Source organism: Dreissena polymorpha, chromosome 5, assembly GCF_020536995.1.
Source record: "Dreissena polymorpha isolate Duluth1 chromosome 5, UMN_Dpol_1.0, whole genome shotgun sequence".
NCBI lineage: Eukaryota > Metazoa > Mollusca > Bivalvia > Myida > Dreissenidae > Dreissena > Dreissena polymorpha.
Window position 1 is genome coordinate 32,686,827 of NC_068359.1, and position 24,602 is coordinate 32,711,428.

Genomic DNA, 24,602 nt, shown 5'->3' on the forward strand with positions numbered 1-24,602 from the left:
ATATTTGTCTGATAGGACTCAGTCCGTTCACGTCAATGATGCAATATCGGACTTCCGGTCGGTTGTGTGCGGTGTCCCACAGGGCAGTATTCTTGGGCCTTTATTGTTCCTGGCATATATAAATGATATGAGCACAAGCATTAGTTCGTTTTGCAAACTTATTCTTTATGCAGACGATAGTGCCATTTTGTTTTCCCACAAAGATCAATCTTATATTAGCCAGGTTCTAGGCAAAGAGCTAGAAAATTGCAGTAAATGGCTAATTGATAACAAACTGTCTTTGCATCTTGGAAAAACAGAATGTATTCTTTTTGGATCCAAGAAAAAGTTAAGCAAAATCCAAAATTTTACTATTTCATGTAATGGCCAGGAAATAAAATCTACAATGACAGTTAAATATCTCGGTTTATTTTTAGATTCTTATTTGTCAGGTACATCTATTGTAGATAGTATTTTAAGTAAAGTTAATTCAAGAATTAAATTTTTATATCGTCAACAAAGTTTTTTAAATAAGTCCCTTAGGAAGACTCTTTGTAATTCCTTAATACAATGCCATCTAGACTACGCATCATCTTCCTGGTTCTGTGGTCATACACAAACTTTAAAAAAGAAACTGCAGGTAGCTCAAAACAAAGTTGTACGTTTTATTCATAACTACCATTGTAGAACATCACTTCGTGTTGCAGATTTTAAGGATCTTACATTTCTGAATATTGAATATAGATGTAAACAATTGCGACTTAATCATGTATATAAGATTTTTAACAATATAGCTCCCAGTTATATGCACAACAATTTCACTAAATGTAGTAATATCCATTCTTACGGGACTAGATCTAATGATAAGGGTGATTATCACGTACATCCAGTTGATACTTTTACCTCCAAATCTTTTTATCATAATGCAATAAAAGACTGGAATAACTTGCCAAAAAAATATACGATGCACAAAGTCTAAGAATACGTTCAAAAAACTTGTTAAGAACCATTTTTTAGAAGAAATGGAAAAAGTTGAGAAACAAGAGTATCTGTATTATTAACTTTTTATCATTTGGTTTTAGATCTGTAAACCATATTGTAATACATTTTTAAAATGTAAACTATATTGCTATACATTTTTAAACTGTAAACCATTTTGTAATACATTTTTAAACTGTGTTTATGCAATCCTGTCAAGTTGTGTTTTCGTATTTAAAAACAAGAATTATTTTATTAAAACCATTATATGACATTGTGAGACCGTTGTCACTTTTTTCCATTATTTATTACGAATTTATGATATAATATTACGTCACTCAGATCTACATGTGACGGCTTTGGACCCCGTTGGAAATAAGTTTTGTACGATCTTTCGTCAAAACTTTACGGGTTATCCAGTGCACTTTTATATCTATATTTCAATATAATTTAATTTTGACCAATAAGTGTGATAAAGTGTAATAGAGTATATTATCTATGATGGTGACTATCTGTGATATTTCTGAATTGTTAATAACTGTTAATATGGATTGTAGTATTTTGTTATGTGCACAAATAAAATTATTATTATTATTATTATTAGTGCACCTTGTATTCAATTTAAGTTTACTACCTTGTATCACACTGTGTGGCTTTCAGTCAAAAGCCGTTGAACTGGAGATCAAAGGTTGGGTCACTGTTGCTAAAATCAGAACACAACTTGATATTGCAATTACTCAAAAAGAATTTAAGTTATAACATGTGAAATTTGCAGCACACATTAGGCCATATTTTTGCAGTGTATCTATTTGTATCTATGTGTCCCCAAACATTAAAATGACTTGAAAAGTACATAACCCGTTATCACAAAATTCTGTATAAATATTAAGTGATTAACAGATTATGCCTGACCCTTAATTTCTGCTGTGGTCAAATGCCAGATGACTGATTAATTAAAATTAATACACTAAATACTGTTGTTATAAAAAAAAACATATATTCATGAAACATTTTATTCACCCGAATGGTATGTGAGATTGAAAAACATTTTTTCATCAAAAGTCAAAGGTGAATATTGAAAAAACAAACATTCTGATATTGTTACTCCTGCATTGTTTGCAACACTGTAAAACCGTAAATATAGTCAAAAGCGTGAATTTAATGTGTATATATGTCTCTCCATAGATTCCTTATATTTATACATTCTTCTTGCAGACACCCTTGCAGCAGAGGGCAAGAACAGCGATATTGTTGAAGTCTCCTTCCGGCCCCTTGCTGCATTCTTTAGGCATCTGCATAAATCTGGTAACTTGAACAGTGAAAAGTACAGATACTGTGCATAAAGTGTAATCCCAGATTAGTCTGTGCGGACTCTACAAGCTAATGTTGAATTACACTTACTGCACATTTTCCCAGTGCAAGGCTCGTATTGATCATTAAGATTTCTAAACGATTATGTTGGTTCCCATTTTGCAGACCGGCAGAGAACCAGTTAATAAAGGAGTTCCTTTAAAACTGTTATGTTGCAGACTTTCTGCAGACTGGCAGGCAATCAGTTGATAAAAAAGTTGTTTAATCTGTAATATTGGTTTCCATTTCTGCAGACCGGCCAGGAACCAGTGAGCGTGGCAGCCCCCTCGACTTCCAGGCCTTGGAGGAAGTGGCCCTGCAACACACCCACCATGAGACCACATACGACATGGGGACAGTTAACTTTTAATGTTGGCTACAGAGTGTTTGTGTGCATTTTAAAGGTTATGAAGTTCTTCTGCTTCTACATTATGTGTGGACTCAGAGTGTGTCTTGGCGCTTGTACCTCATTAACTGACTAGACTCACGAAAGGTGTGACAAAATTTCCAATTATAGCTGCATTTTCCTGCTATTTATTTCGTTGTTACTAAAAGATTTAAATTTGGTGTGGTCTTGCGTTGTCTGGGAAATCAGGAGTACCTAGAAGAAACGCCACCTGTACGGTATTTTGACCACCAACCATACATCTTCCAGAAACAAAGATTGAACCTTTCCCTTAGGTGAGAAGCGCGGGAACCTACCACTGCGCTTATCGGACTGCTTAACCAGGCCACATATGAACAGTGACCATCTTATAATAACCACATGGGAACAGTGAAATTCAAATACTGCCACATGGGAACAATGAACTTTTATTACTGGCCACATGGGAACAGTGAACTTCAAATACTGACCACATGGGAACAGTGAACTTTCAATACTTGCCACATGGGAATAGTGAACTTTCAATACTTGCCACATGGGAACAGTGAACTTCTAATACTGGCCACATGGGAACAGTGAACTTCTAATACTTCAACATGGAAACAGTGAACTTCTAATACTTGCCACATAGGAACAGTGAACTTCTAATACTGGCCACATAGGAACAGTGAACTTCTAATACTGGCCACATGGGAACAGTGAACTTCTAATACTTGCCACATGGAAATAGTTAACTTCTAATACTGGCCACATGGGAACAGTGAATTTCTAATACTGGCCACATGGGAACAGTGAACTTCTAATACTTGCCACATGTGAACAGTGAACTTCTAATACTGGCCACATAGGAACAGTGAACTTATAATACTGGCCACATGGGAACAGTTAACTTCTAATACTTGCCACATGGAAACAGTGAACTTCTAATACTGGCCACATGGGAACAGTGATCTTCTAATACTGGCCACATAGGAACAGTGAACTTTCAATACTTGCCACATGGGAACAGTGAACTTCTATAACTGGCAACATGGGAACAGTGAACTTCTAATACTGGCCACATGGGAACAGTGAACTTCTAATACTGGTCACATGGGAACAGTGAACTTCTATTCCTGGCAACATGGGAACAGTGTACTTTTAATACTTGCCACATGGGAACAGTGAACTTCTATTCCTGGTAACATGGGAACAGTGAACTTCTAATACTGGCAACATGGGAACAGTGAACTTCTAATACTGGCCACATAGGAACAGTGAACTTCTTATACTGGCCACATGGGAACAGTGAACTTCTATTACTGGCCACATGGGAACAGTGACCTTCTAATACTGGCCACATGGGAACAGTGAACTTCTAACACTGGCCACATGGGAACCATGAACTTCTAATACTGGCCACATGTGAACAGTGAACTTTTAATATTTGCCACATAGGAACGGTGGACTTCTCATACTGGCCACATGCGAACAGTGAACTTCTAATACTGGCCACATGGGAACAGTGAACTTCTAATACTGGCCACACGGGAACAGTGAACTTATAATACTGGCAACATGGGAACAGTGAACTTCTAATACTGGCCACATGGGAATAGTGAACTTCTAATACTGGCAACATGGGAACAGTGAACTTCTAATACTGGCAACATGGGAACAGTGATCTTTAATACTGGCCACATAGGGACAGTGAACTTCTAATACCAGTGCTGACTACATTGTAACAGTGAACCTTTAATACAAACCATATGGGAACAGTCAACTTTTAATAAATAGAGGCTTTCGACTGCCTCTCCACAAAAAACTAGGGCAAAAGTAGGACAAGATTTTAGCAAAAAGTAGGGCTAAATAGGGATTTTTATTGTTAAAAAGTAGGGCTAAATAAGAAAATTATCACCATTTTTCAGCTGGAGTTACCGTTAAATTGATACATATCCTAGTCCATCTGATGCTGTGAGAATGCCTTGTTCTGCCCATCCTTGAAATACAGGCACCTGAATTTTTTATTTCTCATTTAATACCAATTTACACAATGCAATACAATAGTGAACATGACATTCAAAACATACACTGTTAATCTTATAAAGCAAAGTACACAAGCCCTTAGTATTAACCCATTTCTCCATGAATGTTTACCAAACTTCACCCACTATGAATATATAAGTATTCTTGCACTAGTACAAAAACAATAAATTTCCTCACCACAGGCAATAGTGAAGAATTATATTTTTATTATAATTGTATGAGCAAACAGAGACTAAGGTCTATTCCGTTTGCAAAGGTGTTAAAATGAGTATACATGGAGTAACAGGTTAAGTAAAATTAGTTTTAAAGCATACATGTTAGTTAGTGTAAGAGCTAAACAGATACTACATAAGCACGAGTATTGGCATGTACCATTGTGTGTTGTATCCATGATCATAAGCAGTTAGAAAAAATAATTGATTGCAAGGTTACATTTATGCAAAAAGTATGCAAAAAACACAAGCTCGGCATTAAATTATAAAATATACATAAAAAGCAATCTACAACACAATGAGGTGGAACAGAATATGCAAGCTTCAATACACTGGCCAAACATTTAAGTAATAAACTCAGTGAGTTATAGGCCTACAATATCTTCATGAACCATATTATTTGCCTGAGAAACTGCTTTTCTCTTTTTGAGAATAATTGGCAATTAATTTGCTCTATTTGCTTTCAATCTCATTTCTCTGGCTTCTACATGTCTCTAATGCATTTGTGGCTTTATCTATTTTGGTCCTGGCAACATCAAGTAATGCATGGGAAATATCTATCTCCTTGAAGTCTTTCTTTTTGATTGCAGATGCTAGCCTGTCATAAGCCTCCTTGAACAGGTTGTTTGCTGCATGCATATATTCCTGTAGGCCTGCCTCATTCTTCTTCCTTTTCAGATATTTCTCTTTTTCTGTCTTCGTTTTTCTTGATAGCCTCTGATTCCATTTCTCGTTGCCTCTTCTATTCAAGCTGTACCTTTTTAAGCAGATTGGACTCCTGCTTCTCATCTTCAAGTTTTTTCAAGTATTTCTGATGTGAGTCAGTCACCTACTTCATCATTGTTTTGGTTATTGGAACAGCAGTTACATTTCCATCATATTGTTCCACTGCAGCTCATGTAAGTATCAATGCATTCAATGACTGCTCTCAGAAAGAAGGGTACGTTCTGAAGTCAGGATCTTCTTATTGATGGACAGGCTACGTTCCACATCAGCATTCCCATGGGTAAGACATAGAGATGAATATACCAGTTTTTGCAGTGTAGGAAACTTTTGGTTGCCACTTGCAGATTTTCTGCTCAATACTTCTTTCCAAAAGTGATCAACTCTCTTCAATTTATCATCATTATCATACATGACACTGTTTTCAATTTCTTCCACCCGGTACACTTTCCACTCATCACATATCATTGCAACTTCGTTACGTGTAATGCCTGGCATCTCTTCAGCTAGACTTCGGACATATCTCTTTGCTGTGTTTTGATCTCTTACTTCTGGATGGAGACATTGAGCATACTTCACCACATTCTGTGTCAATGGAAGTTTTTTTTCAAATTACCCCCTCCCTTTTTTGTGGGGCCATACAAAATTATTCATGATTAAAATGACAGTTAGGAAAAGCAAGTTTTACATATAAACTTAAATGTATTTTGTAAGAAAGGAAAGCAGCATCTGCAATTACGAATTTAACCCATAAGGTTTAAAACACAGCATGGCATTTGTGGGTTCCCTCAGCTAGTTGCATCATTGGTAAAAAAAGAAACTTGGCAGTGTAAAGTCTAGATGAAGCGTGCATATCTGTCACCTCTATTTCAAGAAGCACATATGTTATTATTAAATAGAACATACATGTATTTTCACAGTGTAAACAGATATTATCTTACCTAAAGAAGTATGTCTGTACTGACTAGCCAAGGAACCATGGTGCTTTCAAGGATGGACATCACAAGGTGATCCCCCAAACACATCTGAACTGTACTCATTACAAAAGATTCATAATGGCTGGAAATTCTGCAAAATATCTAAAGAAGAATCATGTAAGCCTTGATTTTACATTTTATTTATTTTACTTGCAAAATGAAAAAGTAGGGATAATAGGGCTATTTTTGAAAAAAGTAGGGAAAAGTAGGGTTAAGAAAAAAAAGTAGGGAAAAGTAGGGACCAGTAGAAAGCCTGTAAATATGAAATGGCAACAGTCAACTTCTAATACTAGCCACTCTACACATGTATGTGATGGGGAAACTGAATTTCTAATACTTGCCAATCAAGTTCTTGTAAGCATTGTCTAATTTATAAACTTATGTTACTGGATTTTTGAATTTCCTGGGCTGTTTAACAGTCACCTTCTTCTATCAAAAATATTGCATGATTGGTACATGAAAGAAATGTGTTGTTAAGGATTATATATAGAGAAACAAATTTGTTTGTTGTTAAGATAATAATATGAATTATATCGGAATGTATTTTATATGTGCAATATGTAAGCGAGTGATGATAGTGTGTATCGTATTGTTGTATTATTGTTGTACAATACAGTATTATAGTATTTGGGTTGCAATAAAACATATCAGTTATACAAATTATCCAACTACATGTTATCATGTTAAAAAATATCAAATAACAAGGCGCCTTGTTTTTTTCTAAATGACCTGGTTTAGACATCAGAACTTTGGACAATTTTGCTGACAGTTTCATGAAAATTTGGCAATTATATGCCTACAGTGTTAACAAGCTTTTTTTCCAATTTTACCATGAATCCTCTCTTTATACCTGTAGCTCCTCACATGATAACACACTAGAGCTTGGAAAATATGGCATATATGTTACAGGAACATAAGTTTCAAACTTGGCCTTAATACCATTGAAACTATTCATGAAGATAGGATAATAAATTGTAATTAACCTAGCGTTAAGAATCTTTTTCATCATATTGATCTAGTAATCTACTTTTTGACCTCATTTTGAACTTTGTTTTGGTATAATAGAGGCAAATTTTAGACTAAGAAGATTTTTAAATTATATAAGACCTTGCGACAAAGGTTTCAACACAAGTTTAATCCAGTTTGATCTTGGTCAACACAGTATTGGGACCGACATGGCAATCTTTACATCTACTAAGCCTTCTGCATCGTTTTCCTGGGGCATAAGGACAACAAATCATCAAAGAGTAAAAACATTTCATTTTTATTTGATAATCAACATTATTTCATATAATTTTTAATATGAACACAACAAAATGCAAAAGATGTCACAACTTGAGGTAAATTTATCTTCACTATGAAATTGAACATTGTACAAGGTTTTATAATAACTTGAGCGCAATGATAAGGAAAAATATCTTCAATGATTGTATACTTGCAGATATAACTAGTGACATTCATTATTTTATTTTTAGATGTTTAAGCCTTAACATATCACAACCAGTTAAATCCCTGTAAGGGATAAATATAATAAACATCCCTGCAGTTCATTAAGGATGAGGTAAATCACAACTTTATTTTAAATTTATCAACAACCATATAAGGAAAACAACAAAACATTTCTCTAAACATATTCAACTGAAATTAAAGAATTTTACATGTGTAAAGAATAAATCCTAAAACAAAATACTTAAAACAAAATGAAATAGTGAAATAATAATTTCCAAAGTGGCTGCAGCTAAAATTATTTTCTTTTATGTCACCTTTTAATGAAGATTATTTAGATGTGAAAGTTTGAGTGAAATCCGCCAAGCAGTTAAATTTCAGTAGAGCCCACAAAATGTACAAGTTTATATTCTTTAGTGAAAAAAACGCCAAAATTCTGTCAAAATTGGTCGCAGCCAAGATTCCTTTTAACCTACACATGAAGGTTCCAACATATAAATGTACCGACCGACACACAAGTGAAGCGCTAAATGCCTCTTTTTCTTTGGAAAGTCTTTAAATACAGAATTTATTTCTCAAATGGGCTTAAAGGTGAGGAGTTCTAGCTGATAGGTTCTTCCTTGGTGATTTCAAGAGACTACCCGGATGGGATCCACTACTAAATGTCCAAGCTTGCGTTATACTATTTGTGACTTCTTCATCACTACACACCGACTGCTCCTTTTACCATCAAAAGACCTGAAAAATAATTGCAATGTCGCAGTTTGTTTCTGACATATTTTTTGGTCATAAGAATTACTGTTGCCCCCCCCCCCCCCTCCCCCCCCCAAAAAAAAATAAATATTGTATATGAGTGATTTTTTTTTCAATAAATGTTTTTATTATTCAGAAAAACTTATTGGAAAAGCTTTTCACAGCAGTGATGAATACCCTCTGACTGTGCATGTTGTTATATGCAGCAATAATCTTGTTAAATACATTTCACATTGAAAAAGAGCATAGCCTTAGCAAATTGAAATGCAGGATCAAAGAAATTCATGTGCGCAATTTTAGTTCATAAGCAAAAATGCATAAAGTTTGTTTGTTGTATGTCGAAAGAGTTCCTTGACAGACAGACCAGACAGAAAGATGTAGATTCTGCTGTACCCCACCCTTACTTCAATGCAGGGGGTATATAAAATGCTAGAAAAAAGATCCATGATTTCAGCTGTCTGACTTGCGCAGAGGTTGGTACACTAACTTCTGACATAGGCGACCCGGGTTCAATTCCCATTCCCGGCAGCATGTGAGTTTTGTTTGTGGTCACCATACTGTACAGGTGTGGTGTCCTCCAGCCCCCCCACACACACACAAAACAAGACTACACCAAAGTTGAAAATCTTTCAGTAACAACGAAATAGCTGGAAATTGCAGCTACAATTCAAAATTCTCCCTAACTTTCGTTAGTCTAGTTAGTTAATTAGGTAGGAGTGCTGGGGCACGCTCCAGGTCCGCACATAGTGCAGCCTCTGGCTCGGAAAGGACCTTATAATCCTTAAAATACACACACACATCCATGATTTTGAATATTTAAATCAACAATATGTCTTTAACTGCAACTGGTCGCAGTGGTGTAGTGGATATGGTGTCTGCCTAGCGATTGGGAGGTCACAGGTTCGATCCCCACTGTGGGAGCGTTTCTTTCGATTTCCCCCATAGACTACTGGTTATAGTCCCAGGAAATGGAGTCAAGAGCATTTCAAATAAGCCTTAGGCTTTCTATGCAATCGAGCTAAAATAAATAGGTTTAAAACTAAAACTAACTGCAACTCACTTAGTCATCATGTGAATGTCCGTGTCAAGCAATAGGTCTATTTTCTCTGTGTATTCAGTCCATGTTTTACCGCCGTCCAGGCTGTAGAAGATGGGAAGGCCCGGGTAGGCAGTGTTCAACTCTACCTTGCAGGCTTCAACTCTGAACAGACATACAATGTTTCACTGGAAAAGTGCTTGTAAATATAGGATATATTAAAAAATGCAGGGAAAAAGAAATGCTATTTTTTAGGAAAAACTGTGCAACAAAACGCGATATGAAGATGGATGGGAAGTGGAACAGTATGCATATCATCCATGATATCCCCTTTCATTATAAAAAAACATGAATGACAAACATTTTATGAACCTTGGTCTGAGAAAACTGGGCTTAATGCATCTGCGTAAAGTATTGCCCCTGAATAGCCTGTGCAGTCCACACAGGCTAATCAGGAACGACTCCTAATACTTTTATGGATTTTTTGTTAAAAGGGACTGTCTTCTTAACAAAACTCCAGTTCAAGCAGAAAGTGGCTTCCCCGATTAGCGTGTGCAGAGTGCATAGGCTAATCTAGAACAACTCTTTACACACATGCATTAAGCCCAGTTTTCCTTGACCAATGCTCATATATACAAAACGAATAAAAAAACCTGGTATGATAGAAGCTTGTCATTAGAGCAAGTCTTTTGCTGTGAGCCAGAATGGACATGGCACTCAGCTACTAAGACACCAATATATGGGTCGTGCTCTTTGAAAAGGGGTTTAATGCATGTGCATAGTGTGGTCCCAGATAAGACTGTGTAGTCTGCACAGGCTAATCAGAGTTGACACTTAGCACTTTTATGATATTTTTCGATTACAGAGAGACTCTTCTTAGCAAAAATACAGTTTAGGCTGAAAGTGTTATCTTTGATTAGCCTGTGCACATTGCACAGGCTAATCTTTGATGACACTTTATGCACATGCATTAAACCCCCTTTTCACAGAGCACGGCTCAATATATGTAGATAGTCCTGAAAGAAGGCATACATGTGACAACAGCTGCCCGAGGACAGATAGTTCAACGTTTCTCTTTTTGTCAAATATTCTGGCTCTGTTTTTCTTAACAAAACTGTTAGCATAGTAGGTAGATAATTAAGTAGCTATGTAAGTAGGTTATGCAAACTGCACAGGCTAATCTAGGACAACTTTTTAGGCAATAGCATTAAGCCCCATTTTCCCAGAGCATTTACAAGTGTTCATTTACAAGTACCGAGCCCCAGGCGGTGGCAGGTGGTATGCCACGCCCATCGAGTCCAGTCGAGCCAGCTCCTTGCTGCCCAGGATGTGTGCAAACCGCGCCCAGTCCAGATCCTGTCCCTCCTGCTGCCTGTCAGCGTCTGACTCCGCCTCCCACTCGGCCTTATGCCATGCCCTCTCAGCCACACACAGGAGCCGTGGGAATATCATGGAGTCCATCTGGTCCCAGGTACGAACCAGCTCCGTCCATAGTTGCCCCTGAATTCCTGAAACAGTGAGGTTTTTTTTCAACTTTTTAGGGGCACTTTGGATTGGGATTTTTTTTCGGTCCTTTTGACAAAATTGGGAAATTGGTGACAAATAAAATTTTGTCCTTTTGAAAACATTGATAAATTTGTGACAAATACTTCAACATTGAGAATTAACATGTTTTTATTATAATATTTACTTAACGTTTAACTTGTAGAGCTGAAGAAGGAAATTAACTTTTTTTTGGAAACCTTCCATTGGGTCGAATTTCGGCCAAAATTTGACTAAAAAAACCATTGTGTAGTTAACATATAAACCTACAGTGCTGATTGGTAGAAGTGTCATTCATAACAGAAACTAAACAACCAGGGGAAAAAATGTTGGGACAGAATGAGGTAAACTCACAATTAACTCTTAGTGAGTTACACAACGCTCATCATAATTACAAATTTTGCATGCTCTATGAAGACAAATATTTTTTTCAATAGTACTTTTTTTTTTTTAAGAAGGTACATACAAAAATGTGTTGTGACCCTGTTTGTTTTATTTGATTGTTCGACATCTTATAAACTTGAACAGCGGTCTTGTGGAATACAACCTCAAACAATCTACTCATTTGTTAAAAACCATTAGAAAATCAAAGTCAATGATTTTAGTTAAATACTATGCAAACTTCACACATTTAATGATACAAAATATATTTTGGAGTAAGTGTATTGGCTGCATATCATTAGAATGATTCAACGCAGATAATTAGCAGGAGTAAAAAACTGAAACAAAAAGCTAAATGCTTGCATCAAAATGCAGGATTCTGCTTCAATTGTGATCCCTTAAAGCCATGTAATATTCCTAATTCACTGAACTCTAAATGCCTGATCAGTCAGCTCAATCCTTCATCAAACAGACTCAACTGAGTCAGGGATAGAAACTAACTTATTACAATCTTTACTATTTTGGTTTTCCAGCTAAAGACAAAAGAGCCGAGAACTATGAACTATGTGGGGTCATGTGTACCTAAAACTATCTTTGAATAAAATGATAGATTATTGAACAACGACATTGCTTACATGACAAACCTTTAATACATTTTGGCCTATTATGAGCCTGAATAAAATACTTTATTTGTCCTAAATTAGAGCTTTTTTTCTTGATTTGGGGAAAAAATAATTGAGAAATCTGCGAAAGTGAAAAAAACAACAACAAAGTAAACTGGAAATTTTGGGAAAACTGCATCATTTTAAAGAAATTCACTTTTGGGAATTGGCATATCTCTTGGGGGAAGGGGCCTTTGCTAAACACAGACCTTGCTAAAGAAGGTAAACAAGCCCTGTAAGTAAATAAACATAATTAAATAGATATTTTATCCACAGTTGACAATTTGTATTAAATGTTTCAATTCACTGAATTGTTTCAAATCTTTAAAAAGCTAGTTACACATCTGGACTGCCAAGTTTTGCAATTTAATTGCCCTGGCCGAAAACTACGCAGGCTAACGGGTAACCACTTATTTCTATCCCTGTTTTGTTTTTTTTACAAACCAATAATGTTTTCTGGTTTCTTAAGATCATCGTGGTCCTCCTTATGTCTCTTGATGTAGTCCTTGTCGATGGGTTCGCCCGTCAGCCGCACGTCGGCATTGGCATAGAGATTGTCCGGCATATAGGAGAAGGCCTTGCGTGTGTCAAGGTGACGGCACGCCCAGTAGAGGCCTCGCTCTTCAGGGTCGGGCTCATACGGGTGGTCAAAGTACAGGTGGGTTCCTTGAGACATTACCACCTGGATGACAAATAAACAAGCAAATTCATTGAATTGAATTGATTTCCCTGCCTTCTCCTCATTAAAGAGATCTTTTCACGCTTTGGTAAATTGACAAAATTGAAAAAAGTTGTTTCAGATTCGTAATTTTTCGTTTTAGTTATGATATTTGTGAGGAAACAGTAATACTGAACATTAACCATGCTCTAATATAGCCATTATATGCATCTTTTGACGATTTTAAAACCTAAAAATTATAAAGCGTTGCAACGCGAAACGATTGAATAATTTGGAGAGTTCTGTTTTTGTCGTTAAATTTTGTGAAACTACGAAGATTGCTTATATAAGGTATAAAATACGTCAAGAATGTGTACTCGGCGGAATAGCTCAGTAGGCTAGAGCGTTTTTACTTCAGGACTCTGGCAGGACTCCAGGGGTCACTGGTTCGAAACCTGCTCCGGGCAATGTTCTTTTCCTTTTTTTAATTTTTTTCTTGATTTTTTACTGTAGCTTTTACGATCCAATGTTTACATTTATCAATATAAAGCATTTAATGAATAAGTTAAAAAAATGCCAAAATCTGTGAAAAGGCCCCTTTAATTGCTATACACCTTTGAAGTTCCATGGTGACATATAGTTTCTGAGATGTAGCCCAAATATTTTGTGACAGACAGACAGACTGACAGACAACGCCAAACCTATATTCCTCCGCCATTAACAAAAAAAAGATGAAAAGCAAGGGTGTGATGTAAGATCCATCTTGGAGAAGGAAAATGTCCTAACCCTTTAACAAGGTTCAACTCAACTTTTCATTTGAACTAAGACCCATAAAAGTAAATAATTATTTTTTAAACTATTTTGATATTTTAAGGAAGAAAATTCGCAGAAAGGAGACGAAAGCACTACCCTGACAAGAACAGATGAGACATAAGCACCTGGATAGTGAATAAACAAGGATTTAGTTAATTTTTAGAAACATTTTTTCTTAAAATGCTTTTATAGCTCTTGATACTATGAGATAATTCAGTATTGCAAACACTCCCTCAAGCCACATTGATCTCTTGACCCCACACACCCTTCAAGTGACCTGGACCTGTACCCTAGAGTGAATTTTAATTACAACGCGTTTTTATTTAGCAACAAGAGATGAGTTTGTCAGAAACACAATGCCCCCTATTGTGCCGCTTTGAAGCCATAAATTTGACCTTTGACCTTGAAGGATGACCTTGACCTTTCATCACTGAAAACGTGCAGCTCCATGAGATACACATGCATGCCAAATATCAAGCTACTATCTTCAATATTAAAAAAGTTATGACCAAACTTTTACGAAGGTTAAAGTTTTAGGAAAGAAAATTTCCAAATTTGTACTCAAATTATAATTTTATGAGTAAATTATACTTACCTGACATATGTACTTTAGGATTCTATCTCGGCCCGAAAATAACTCGCTATACGGTAGGCGCCGCATAATAGACGACTACCGGAAATAAACAACTTTCGCGCATGCGTATCGTAGTTTCCTCTCCACACGACCTCATGCTCGAATCACTTTCCTTGGCGCCTTCGAAGGCCTCAGAAAGTAGTCTGAAAAAGAGGGGAGGAAGGGTGGGTTTGTACATATGTCAGGTAAGTATAATTTACTCATAAAATTATAATTTGAGTACAAATTTGGAAATTTCATTTCCTAAATTATGTACTTACCTGACATATGTACTTTAGGATTCCTTCCCAAAGCAGTCCCTCTTTGGAGGCGGGTTCAGGTACTTTCTGACCACTCCAACAATTATAGTAGATCTTCTCATTCCAGAGTTTTCTATATCTTCTATTTCATAAAAACTGCTACAACAGTCCCTCTTATATACACAATAATAACTGTACACAGCACAAATCATGTATTCTTATTCACTTTCCCACATATTTAAACAATATATTTTAAAAAATATATGATGGATAAACCACTACTTGTGGCCGTCATATATATGATATGTTCCATACTGTTGACTTAAAAACAGTTCACTTTCCGGAAAATAACTCGCCGGGGAGAAAAACATTATTCTTTAAGAAAATCAAATGATACATCTTTAAAATAGAACTTCACAAAAGTAGATGATCTACTCCAATCTGCACTGTCTAAAACATCTTTCAATGGAGCTCCCTTAAAAAGAGCCCATGATGGTCCGATTGACCTAGTTGAATGACCTTTAACTTTAGATACATACACTTTTTTCATTTTGTATGACTTTTGAATAGTCTTAACAATCCATGACGAAATTGTCTGACTTGAAGCCGCTCTATGCGGTTTATTTACAGTTAAAAATAATTTCAAAGAGTCCTTCTCTTTTGAATTCCTAAATTTTTCTGTTGATTTCAGATAATAAGTCAATGCTCGTTTTGGATCCAACAACTTGTTCTTTGGAAAAGCAGGAATAAAAATAGTATTGCTCTGATGTGAACCTCTGTCCTGTTTCGATAAACCATGCCTTATGAAAGTTACACCTTTTGCTTGTACATTCACAGAATTTTCTCCCAATGTCAAAGATTGTAAATCCCCACATCTGCGAAAAGTTGTAATTGCTATGAGAAAAACTGTCTTGTAAGTTACATACTTTAAACTGGCTGTCTTTATTGGCTCAAACGGTGGTTGCTTGAGGGCATCTAAAACAAACAATAAATTCCATTCAGGTACAAGTCTTTTCACTGGTGGCCTTTCATTGAAAATGCCTTTCAGTAAACGAATAATATAGGGATGTTGACCCACTGGTATTCTGTCCACCGGGTTCAACATAGAAGACATCATTGATCTATAGCCTGAAATTGTTTTGTATTTTAAACCATCTTTATATAGATCAGCTAAAAAATTAGCACAGTTATTTAAAGATGGACTAAAGGGATCAATTTGTCTTTTACCACACCAGCTATGGAATTTCCTAAATTTACATCTATAATCTTTCTGAGTTCCGATTCTCCATGATGAACACAATAATTTTCTAGTTTGTCTAGAAAATCCTTCTGTTTCATACCGTTTGTCGATAATCTCCATGCAGTCAGTTTTAGAAATTTTGGATTCGGATGTAACATCCCTTTCTGAACCAATAAATCTTCCATTTCTGGAAGCTTGACTGGTGGAGCTATCAACAACTGAAGAATCATTGGATACCAATGCTGACGTTCCCACATTGGTGCTATCAGAATCAATTCGCACTGAAACTTCATCATGTGTTTGAGTACCTTGCTCAACAGACTTATGGGTGGAAATGCATATGCCATCATGCCTTCCCAACTTATGGACAGAGCATCCTGTGTCAGTGCTAATGTATCTAGATTCCATGAGCAAAACACTGGACATTGTTTGTTCTCTGCTGTCGCAAACAAATCTATTAGCGGAGTCTCCCACATCCAAAACAGATGGTTCACTACAGTCTTGTTCAGTGACCATTCTGTAGCCTGAAGTTGGTGTCGACTGAGAAAATCCGCTAATACATTTGTCTGCCCCTTGATATGTACTGATTTCAATTTCATATTGTGGTGTAGAGCTAGGAACCAGATTCTCTGAGCTAATTCGCAAAGTCTCATCGATTTTGTACCTCCCTGTTTGTTCAAATATTGAACTGTGCTGGAATTGTCTGATCGAATCAATACATGTTTGTTCTTTAATATCGGAACAAAATTTTCCAATGACAGATGTACCGCCTTCAATTCCAGATAATTTATATGCTCTGTACTCTGGTTCCTGGACCAAACACCCTGTACTACTTGGTTGTTCACAAAACCACCCCATCCCACCATTGATGCATCGCAAGTCATTGTTATCTGCGGTTGAATTGGTTGCAAAGATACCCCTTTTTGAAAATTGGCTTGATGTAACCACCAATGGAGACTGGATTTCACAGACTGTGTACATGGGACCTCCCAGTGCAGAGACATTCTGGCTGGACTCCAGTTTCGTAACAAATGCATTTGAAGGGGTCTCATATACAGTCTTGCATTTGGTACAATTTCTAGTGTGGATGCCATCATTCCAAGAACTACCAAATATTGTCTTGCTTTTGTGTAACCATTGATTAGTAGATGAATTGCCTTCACTAATTTCTGAAATCTTTCTGCCGTTGGATAAACCAGGCCTTTCTTTAATTGAAAAACTGTTCCTAAATATGTCAGAATCTGTACAGGAATGAGAGTGGATTTGTTTTTGTTTATTATGAAACCTAGATTCAGAAGAAGATTGAGCGTTATCTCTCTTTCTGTTAGTAATATTTGTCTTTCTTGATTCAGTTGTATCCAGTCGTCCAGATACACTGCTAATCGTATGGCTTTTACTCTTAGATAAGCTGCAACAACTGACAATATTTTTGTGAAAACTCGTGGAGAGACAGTTGGTCCGAAACATAATGTTTTGAATTGGAAAACTTTCCCCTTCCATGCAAATCTGAGGAATTTTCTGTGTTTCTTGAATATGCCTATGTGAAAATAAGCGTCTTTTAAGTCGAAAGATATCGCCCAATCGTTCTTTTGAACTAGATTTAACACTTTTGTCAATGTGTCCATCTTGAAATGTTGCTTTCGGAGGTACCGATTTAGAGGTTTTAGATTTATGACTGGTCTTAAATCTCCTGTCTTTTTCTTGACTAAAAATAGAGTACTGTAAAAACCTGTCGTCCAATTTGTTTTCGGTACGATTTCTATAGCATTTTTTTGCATTAAAGAATCTATTTCTTCCTGCATAATATGTTCGTTTTCGATACTGACATGAGTTTGTTTTATACCCTGAAAAATTGGTTTCTTTATGAATTCCAATTTGTAACCCTCTTTTATAATTGATAAAACCCATTTGTCTGTTGTAATCAACTGCCAATTTTTTTGAAAATGAGTTAATCTGTCCCCTACTGGTATCTCCGGTCGCAACATTAACAAACCTGACTGGTCATTGTTTACTAACCTTGGCAACTGTAGCCCTTGGTCTGTTATTGGCTGCATAGTTGCCCCGACCTCTCGAGCCACCAGCTCTGTGCTCTGTTCGAAAAGTACTTCGTGGTTCCGCATTGTATTTTGGAATGCGAAATGTAGGTGGCGCTCTATTGTATTCATTTGGCTGAACACCCATTCTTGTATTTGTCTTTACATATTGTCTTTTGACAGATGTTTGCTGTTCTGTCTGTTCACTGGCTTTCCTCTTATATGTTTCCTTCTTTTGCAATTTTTCTGGCAATAACTCTTCAAGTGTTTTTCTTTTGTCTTTCTTTTGTTTGAGAGTCTTTTCCAATTCTTCACCAAACACCCCGTCCCCTCTCAAGGGTAGGTTACTGATTGTCCTTGAATCATCAAGTTCATATAAAGAAGTCTCGCTCATTGTGACTTGTCTACGAATGATATGAAAAAATGCTCCTGCTCTACCAAATTGATCTAGACTTCGTGTGGATAAAGCAAAAATGTCCTTCACTTTTTTCTCAATGTCTGGTTTATCTGTAACCATGTCCATTAACATTGCAAGAGCTTGCTGCATGTACATCTGTGTAACAATACCCATGTAGACACTTTGCTGTCCTCTGTATGCGGTCTTCTCCACCATTTTGTTTGGTTGTGAGAACAGAAAAGTTCCATGTTTAGCGAATGAAGCTCTAGAACCAAACTTCTTTGTTAGACACGTGTCTACAATATCGTCCAATGTAGGTACACGTAAAAAATGTTCAGTGTCTTCATCAACTGGAAATAAATCTTTGCACTCTTCAGAAAATGCTGTTACATTATTTGGTGTTTTAGACCGATAGCTTTGTTCCAAAATTTCTTTCTGCGAATTTTCTAAGCAAATGCCAGTTGGCTTTTGTGCATCTTTTTTCAAACATGCATCTTCTCCAAAAATGTCTTTCAAACACCTGCGTACACTAGCACTGTGCTCTGTGTCTTCTTCTTCTGAATCAGACAACGAAAAATGTTCAGAGGAAGCAGGATGAATGGAAAGTACGTCATCTTGACGATTACTTGTGGAACTTTGACCAGTCCTCTCTTCAAAATTGGGGCTTTTATCACTCCCCTGGTCATAATTGGGGCTTTTGCCATTCCCCTGCGTTGAATTACCATGTCTTTGTGACTGGCATTGCAACAATGCAACAATATTGTGTAAAGTATTTTCAAGTTTACCGTATTTCTCGTCAAAACGTTCCTCTAATAAGTCTACTTTGGAACGTCTTTTTTTCTGCTTGCCAGACACTGTGTTATTACTCACGTCACTGTGTCCCATATCTTCTTCCTCGTTATCCACAAACGGAGAACGATTATTATTATTTTAAACAAACACTTCAGCCATGCTGAAAAATAGCGAGTAACAAACGCCTTCGAAGGCGCCGAGAAGAAAAGTGATTCGAGCATGAGGTCGTGTGGAGAGGAAACTACGATACGCATGCGCGAAAGTTGTTTATTTCCGGTAGTCGTCTATTATGCGGCGCCTACCGTATAGCGAGTTATTTTCGGGCCGAGATAGAATCCTAAAGTACATATGTCAGGTAAGTACATAATTTAGGAAATGAAAATACAATGATATTTGACCTTGATGGATGACCTTGTTCTTGACTTTTCACCACTCAAAATGTGCAGCTCCGTGAGATACACATGCATGCCAAATATGAAGTTGCTATCTTCAATAATGCAAAAGCTATAAAACTTTAACCAAGGTTAAAGTTTTGGGACACACACATACATTTTGTACAATGACTGACTGAGACAATGACAGACAGACCAAAAACAATATACCCCCGATCTTTGGATCCGGGGGCATAAAAACATTTGTCTATATTTTGTATCAGTGGTATTCAGGCTATTGACTTTATTATACAAATCTACATCTTGATATAAGATATCAATCATAATATTCACTTCATAAGCCCATAATGGAGTTTATGAGTGTAAATGTTCTAGTAATAGTGAGCCATTCTAGGCATTTATGAAATAACAAGCTCAATTTTTATTTAAGGTATCTGTGAAGATATATAGAGCTTACCGCAAAATGACTCAACACAAAACTGTACACAAAACAAATTATATTTACCTATCCATACAACCCTTAAATTGTGCTAAATGCTGTAAGCCCTTAACACATGGTATGACATAATTCAAGTTGTATTACAAAAAGGAAATAAGAATCACTTGAATAAAGCTGCCTTGTTTCCTTGTTTTCACATCAAAGCATGTTTGCTTACATAGTCAGTCCTTTTTCAGCCGTACCAACAGATCGGCTAAACATACCCATTGCTAGAGCATAATCGTAAAAAAAACATTCTTAGTGTGTGATAATTTGTATACCTCCATTTTATTTAGAACTATGATTTACATGATTGTGTTCTCATAAATTCAATTATTGTTGAGAGTTAGATTAAACAAGACCATTGGCAAGCAATATATGTCCCCTATCGGCTCCACCATTGTCAGTTTTTATTTTATTTGTTGCCATAGCAACCAGAATTTTTGACGTAGGAACAAAATGAAATGATGTGCATAATGTCCATATTGCCATCTATCCAAGTTTCATGAAAAAATATGATGAACTTTTAAAGTTATCGCAGGATCCAGGAAAGTGTGACAGACAGACTAACAGACTGGCAGACACACAGTGCAAAAACCATAAATCCCCTCCTGTGAAACATGTAGGGGACCAGTAGTTTTTCCCAAATCAGTTGATTTTTGGAGAAAAAACATTCCAAACTTTAATTTTTCCCAAAATGGCCCCAAAACAGGCCTGCCAGTACCTTGTAGCCGTTGTTAGCCAGCCTGTACGCACACCCTGCTAGTCCCATCTCCCAGACGTTCTGCCATGCGTACACTAACACATCCTGGCTCTTAAACTTGCCCCTGCATTCAGTAACAAGATAAATATGACAACAATCTTAAATAGCAACATATTGTTGCTGTGGCGCGATGGATGTGGTGTCCACCTAGCAACTTCTTTAGATCTCCCCATCGACACCAAGTACTGGTTTTAGAGCTTGGAAACTGGCTCTAGAGCGTTTCAAATATAAGCCTTAGACTTTCTATGCAATTGAGCTAAAATAGGTTTAAAATAACATTTTTTGAATGTCACACGTAATAAACTTAGAGTTTAGGCCGAAAGTGTCGTCCCTGATTAGCCAATGCAAAGTGGACAGGCTTATGTAGGACAACACTGTACTCAAATGCATTAAGCCCAATTTTTTCCTGAGTGAGACACATACAGTCAATCTTGTGGATGCGACCACTTGTATTTAGCGACCTTTGTCTTATGCGACCATTTTGAAATCCCACGGTGCTTTTTCGCTATATAATGATATTGTATTCAGCGACTTTTGTCTTACGCGACCAACGACCGCTGATTTCTATGTATTTTGATGTCCAAATCTTGAATTAAGCGACCACTAGGAGGTAAAAGTGGTTAATGTATTGATCTTTCAGGGACAAATCCGTGTTAATTGTTTATCTAAGCCGATAAGATGTACTGTTACACCGCTGCTTTGTTTTCACACCAACCGTTATGATTATGCTTTGTCTCGTTGACCAGTTCTGACCGGTATTGTTGTAGACTGCATATCAATTTATTGAGTTCAATAATAAAGGAACGTTTTACGCACAGTCTTCAGCTTAAAAAGTTTACTATGTGGAACGTTAAGAGACAACGCCGATTTTTCTCGAGTATAGATAACAGGTGCAGAAACAATGCACTGTACGCGACAAACATTTCCTGAGAAGTGCGGAAAATAAACTATTAATCGGAAACATCTGTTGAAATCCGTACATTACCAATTTATAATTATGCTAATTAGTAGATATTTGTTAGCCAATCACATTGTTATTTACTTAATAAATTTTCCAATCAAGTCTGTTTGTTTGTTTTCAATTGACGTGTTTTAATTTTTTCAGCTCATTATGTATCATAATCGAGTCAGATTTCCTTAAGCGTACATGCAGAAATTAAAATGTCAAAACAAAAAGTGTTAACGTTGAACGAGAAAATTCGGGTTTTGGAATTGTCAAAGAGTAAAAGTGCACGTAAAATTGCAGATGAGTTTGGAGTCGTTAAAACTCAAATTCAGAACATTCTTAAGCGTAAATCGGAGGTGCTTGAAGACGTGGAAAATTATGTGTCAGGTGAAAAAAAACGCGAAAAATATTTCCTTGTCTATGTGGTTTTTGCAAATAAATATGTACACACAATTCATTTATAATATATGATAATTTATAATAATTGAAAAAATAAAACACATTATAAGTAAAATATTGTTTATGTATTGTGTTTATATTCATTTTATTATAAAAGTTAAAATCATTGTTGACAAGAGAGATTATCCTTCATATAGATTAAAATTGAGAGTAAGCATTCTTCCAGAATGGCCTTTTTTATTTAAAGACCATTTTATTAAGAGACCACTTTTGATAACTCCCTTGAGTGGTCTCTTAATACAAGATTGACTGTATATATTATTTTCACTTTTAATAATATTTCAAATAATTTCAGCTTATATATTTCAAAATGGATGCAGCAGATAAACGATATTTCTTTTATCAACCGACAGGTAAAATGCCAATCAATTTGTTTAACCCTTTTAAGCTCAAAAGAAAATTGAAAATGGCCACATGCAACCAGCATAAAACCCAAACAGCCTGCAAGTAACTAGCAGTTTGTTCAGGTTTCTTGTTGTTTTCTGCTCAAAAGTCACTCAGGGTTGGAAAGAATGCCCTTAAAACTTGAATCTAGTAATAAAGATCTTCAATTTAATTAGATTTTCTAAGGAACTTCACATGCTTTAAATTGTGTATCTGCGTGGTAAAGGGATGCCCACCTTTTGATTGGCTGCCTATCAGACTCATCTGAGATGATTCCATCCTGCCAAGCCCCTACGTCTAACCCACACTCCGCCACAATGTCCGCAACACGCGTCACAAAGTGCTCCATGAGTTTCTCCATGGACTTAACCTCCCCGGAGTCCACTAGGCTTGCGCAGGCTGGCGAGCCTTCCCAGGCCTCGTAAGGCACCTCATCCCCTCCAAAGTGGAACACGCGTAAGGGGCTGATACCTTCATGCATCTTCTTCAATTCCATGACAACCTTTTTCACGAATGTGTACGTCGATTCTAGTCCAGGGTTCATGGCATTTTCCAAGAACATTTGAACGGAATGGGACACTGATTTGATATCTTGGTCCAAGTCTGACAGAAGATATTCTTCCGCTTTCCCCTTGTCATTTTGCGCCATAAATAATTTATGTCGCGCTTTCATAGACTTAATTGCTGCATGACTGTGACCTGGCATGTCTATTTCTGGAATAACTTCTATATGGCGTTGTTTGGCATACAACAGAATTTCTCTGTACTCTTCTACAGTGTAATGACCGGTGCCCGACGTATCAAAGCCTGGCCCAGAACCCAGCAACGGCAGTAGGGAGTTCATGTCAGTTTGGTTTACATGGCCTCGTCTTGCCCCTACCTGACAACAAATTTTGTTGAATGTTAAACAATCTTGCAATTACATTTCCAGCAATTTTTTTGTCCAAATAGTTAAAGTACTGTTACCAGTCAAATTGGGGATAATAAGCGTGAAAAAAAGTGAAATTGGGCAAATTCACATTGTGAAGACTTCAGATTGGGAAATTGGTGTATTGGATTTGTTACTAACAAATACTTAAAAATTGCAAACTTAGTGTTGTCAAGTTGTCAATATAATTTCAACTAAGGATCAAGCCAAAGAGCTGCATAGAGATATTAACTAAATGTAGCATTTAATTTACCGAAAACATATTTATTTATTTTTTTACCAAAAATTAATTATTTTTTGGAGATTTTTTGGGACAGCAATTGAGAAATGTGTAGTTTTATCCCCCCTTGTAAAAGTGCCACTTTCCAGAACTTTATAAAGGAGGACACAAAAAGGCTGATTTTGTAATTTATGTATATTTAATGTAATGAGAAGCCAAACCCAAGTGCTCACTTAAGTCATTTCTACATGATTGTTATTGAGCTTACAATGAAACTGGTGTGTTTGTAATAGAATTTGTAATAAGAACTACATGAGGTCAAACTAACTACTGCAAAAAGTATGAGCCAAATATGTAATATTACTCACAAGTAGGTGCTTGGCCAGAAGTTTTCACCACAAAGATGGCACAAACTTACACTGAATATTTTTCTGAATGTTGTAAGCATTTTGATTTTTTTTTGGGGGGGGGGGGGGGGGGGGGAGGGGGGTACTAAAACGGAAGGCTACTATAGCTTATAATAAGAAATACATGTATGTATATGCTTTTTTTGCTTGATAGCCTCTACTACATATTATATGAACGAATATGAACAAATTTTTTTTTTTTTTTTTGCGACCCCAATTAAAAAAGTTGAGGGTCTGCGCCGATTCGGGAGACACGGTCGGGCGACCGGAAACGGACCTTTTTTTTTGGCCTCAGTGCAAGGATAGAAATTAAAGGTTTCCTAGGTAGATCAGAAGTTTATTTACAGGTCAGCTCTGCGGCTTCACAACA

The 24,602-nt window shown here is 36.5% G+C and overlaps 3 protein-coding genes across 28 annotated transcripts in view; 1 reads left to right on the plus strand and 2 right to left on the minus strand.

Annotated features, from left to right (window-relative positions):
- LOC127881760 (protein pigeon-like) overlaps window positions 1-2,937 on the plus strand; it is a 238,277-nt gene extending 235,340 nt beyond the window's left edge. For 16 of the 19 annotated variants that reach the window (XM_052429864.1, XM_052429869.1, XM_052429872.1 and 13 more), the window contains 2 exons: window positions 2,173-2,262; window positions 2,562-2,937. In XM_052429864.1, the coding sequence (XP_052285824.1) occupies window positions 2,173-2,262; window positions 2,562-2,789 (318 nt within the window). In that variant the 3' untranslated portion in view covers window positions 2,790-2,937. The remainder of the gene's footprint in view (window positions 1-2,172; window positions 2,263-2,561) is intronic. The other 3 variants (XM_052429884.1, XM_052429883.1, XM_052429882.1) reach the window with 3 other exon arrangements.
- The window catches only part of LOC127881766 (beta-hexosaminidase-like), a 193,682-nt gene that overhangs the window by 159,158 nt on the left and 9,922 nt on the right, over window positions 1-24,602 (minus strand). For 4 of the 8 annotated variants that reach the window (XM_052429901.1, XM_052429900.1, XM_052429896.1 and 1 more), the window contains exons 6-8: window positions 22,914-23,557; window positions 20,850-20,952; window positions 12,894-13,131 (exon numbers count right to left, since the gene is read on the minus strand). In XM_052429901.1, the coding sequence (XP_052285861.1) occupies window positions 12,894-13,131; window positions 20,850-20,952; window positions 22,914-23,557 (985 nt within the window). Of the gene's footprint in view, window positions 1-7,881; window positions 8,814-9,888; window positions 10,030-11,113; window positions 11,373-12,893; window positions 13,132-20,849; window positions 20,953-22,913; window positions 23,558-24,602 lie in introns of those variants that run through there. The other 4 variants (XM_052429894.1, XM_052429895.1, XM_052429898.1 and 1 more) reach the window with 3 other exon arrangements.
- Window positions 15,366-19,501, minus strand: LOC127881781 (uncharacterized). Its single transcript, XM_052429921.1, has 2 exons — window positions 18,050-19,501; window positions 15,366-15,768 (listed from the first exon to the last, which is right to left on the minus strand). Exons 1-2 carry the CDS (start codon window positions 19,346-19,348, stop codon window positions 15,736-15,738), a joined length of 1,332 nt encoding a protein of 443 aa, XP_052285881.1. The 5' UTR covers window positions 19,349-19,501; the 3' UTR covers window positions 15,366-15,735.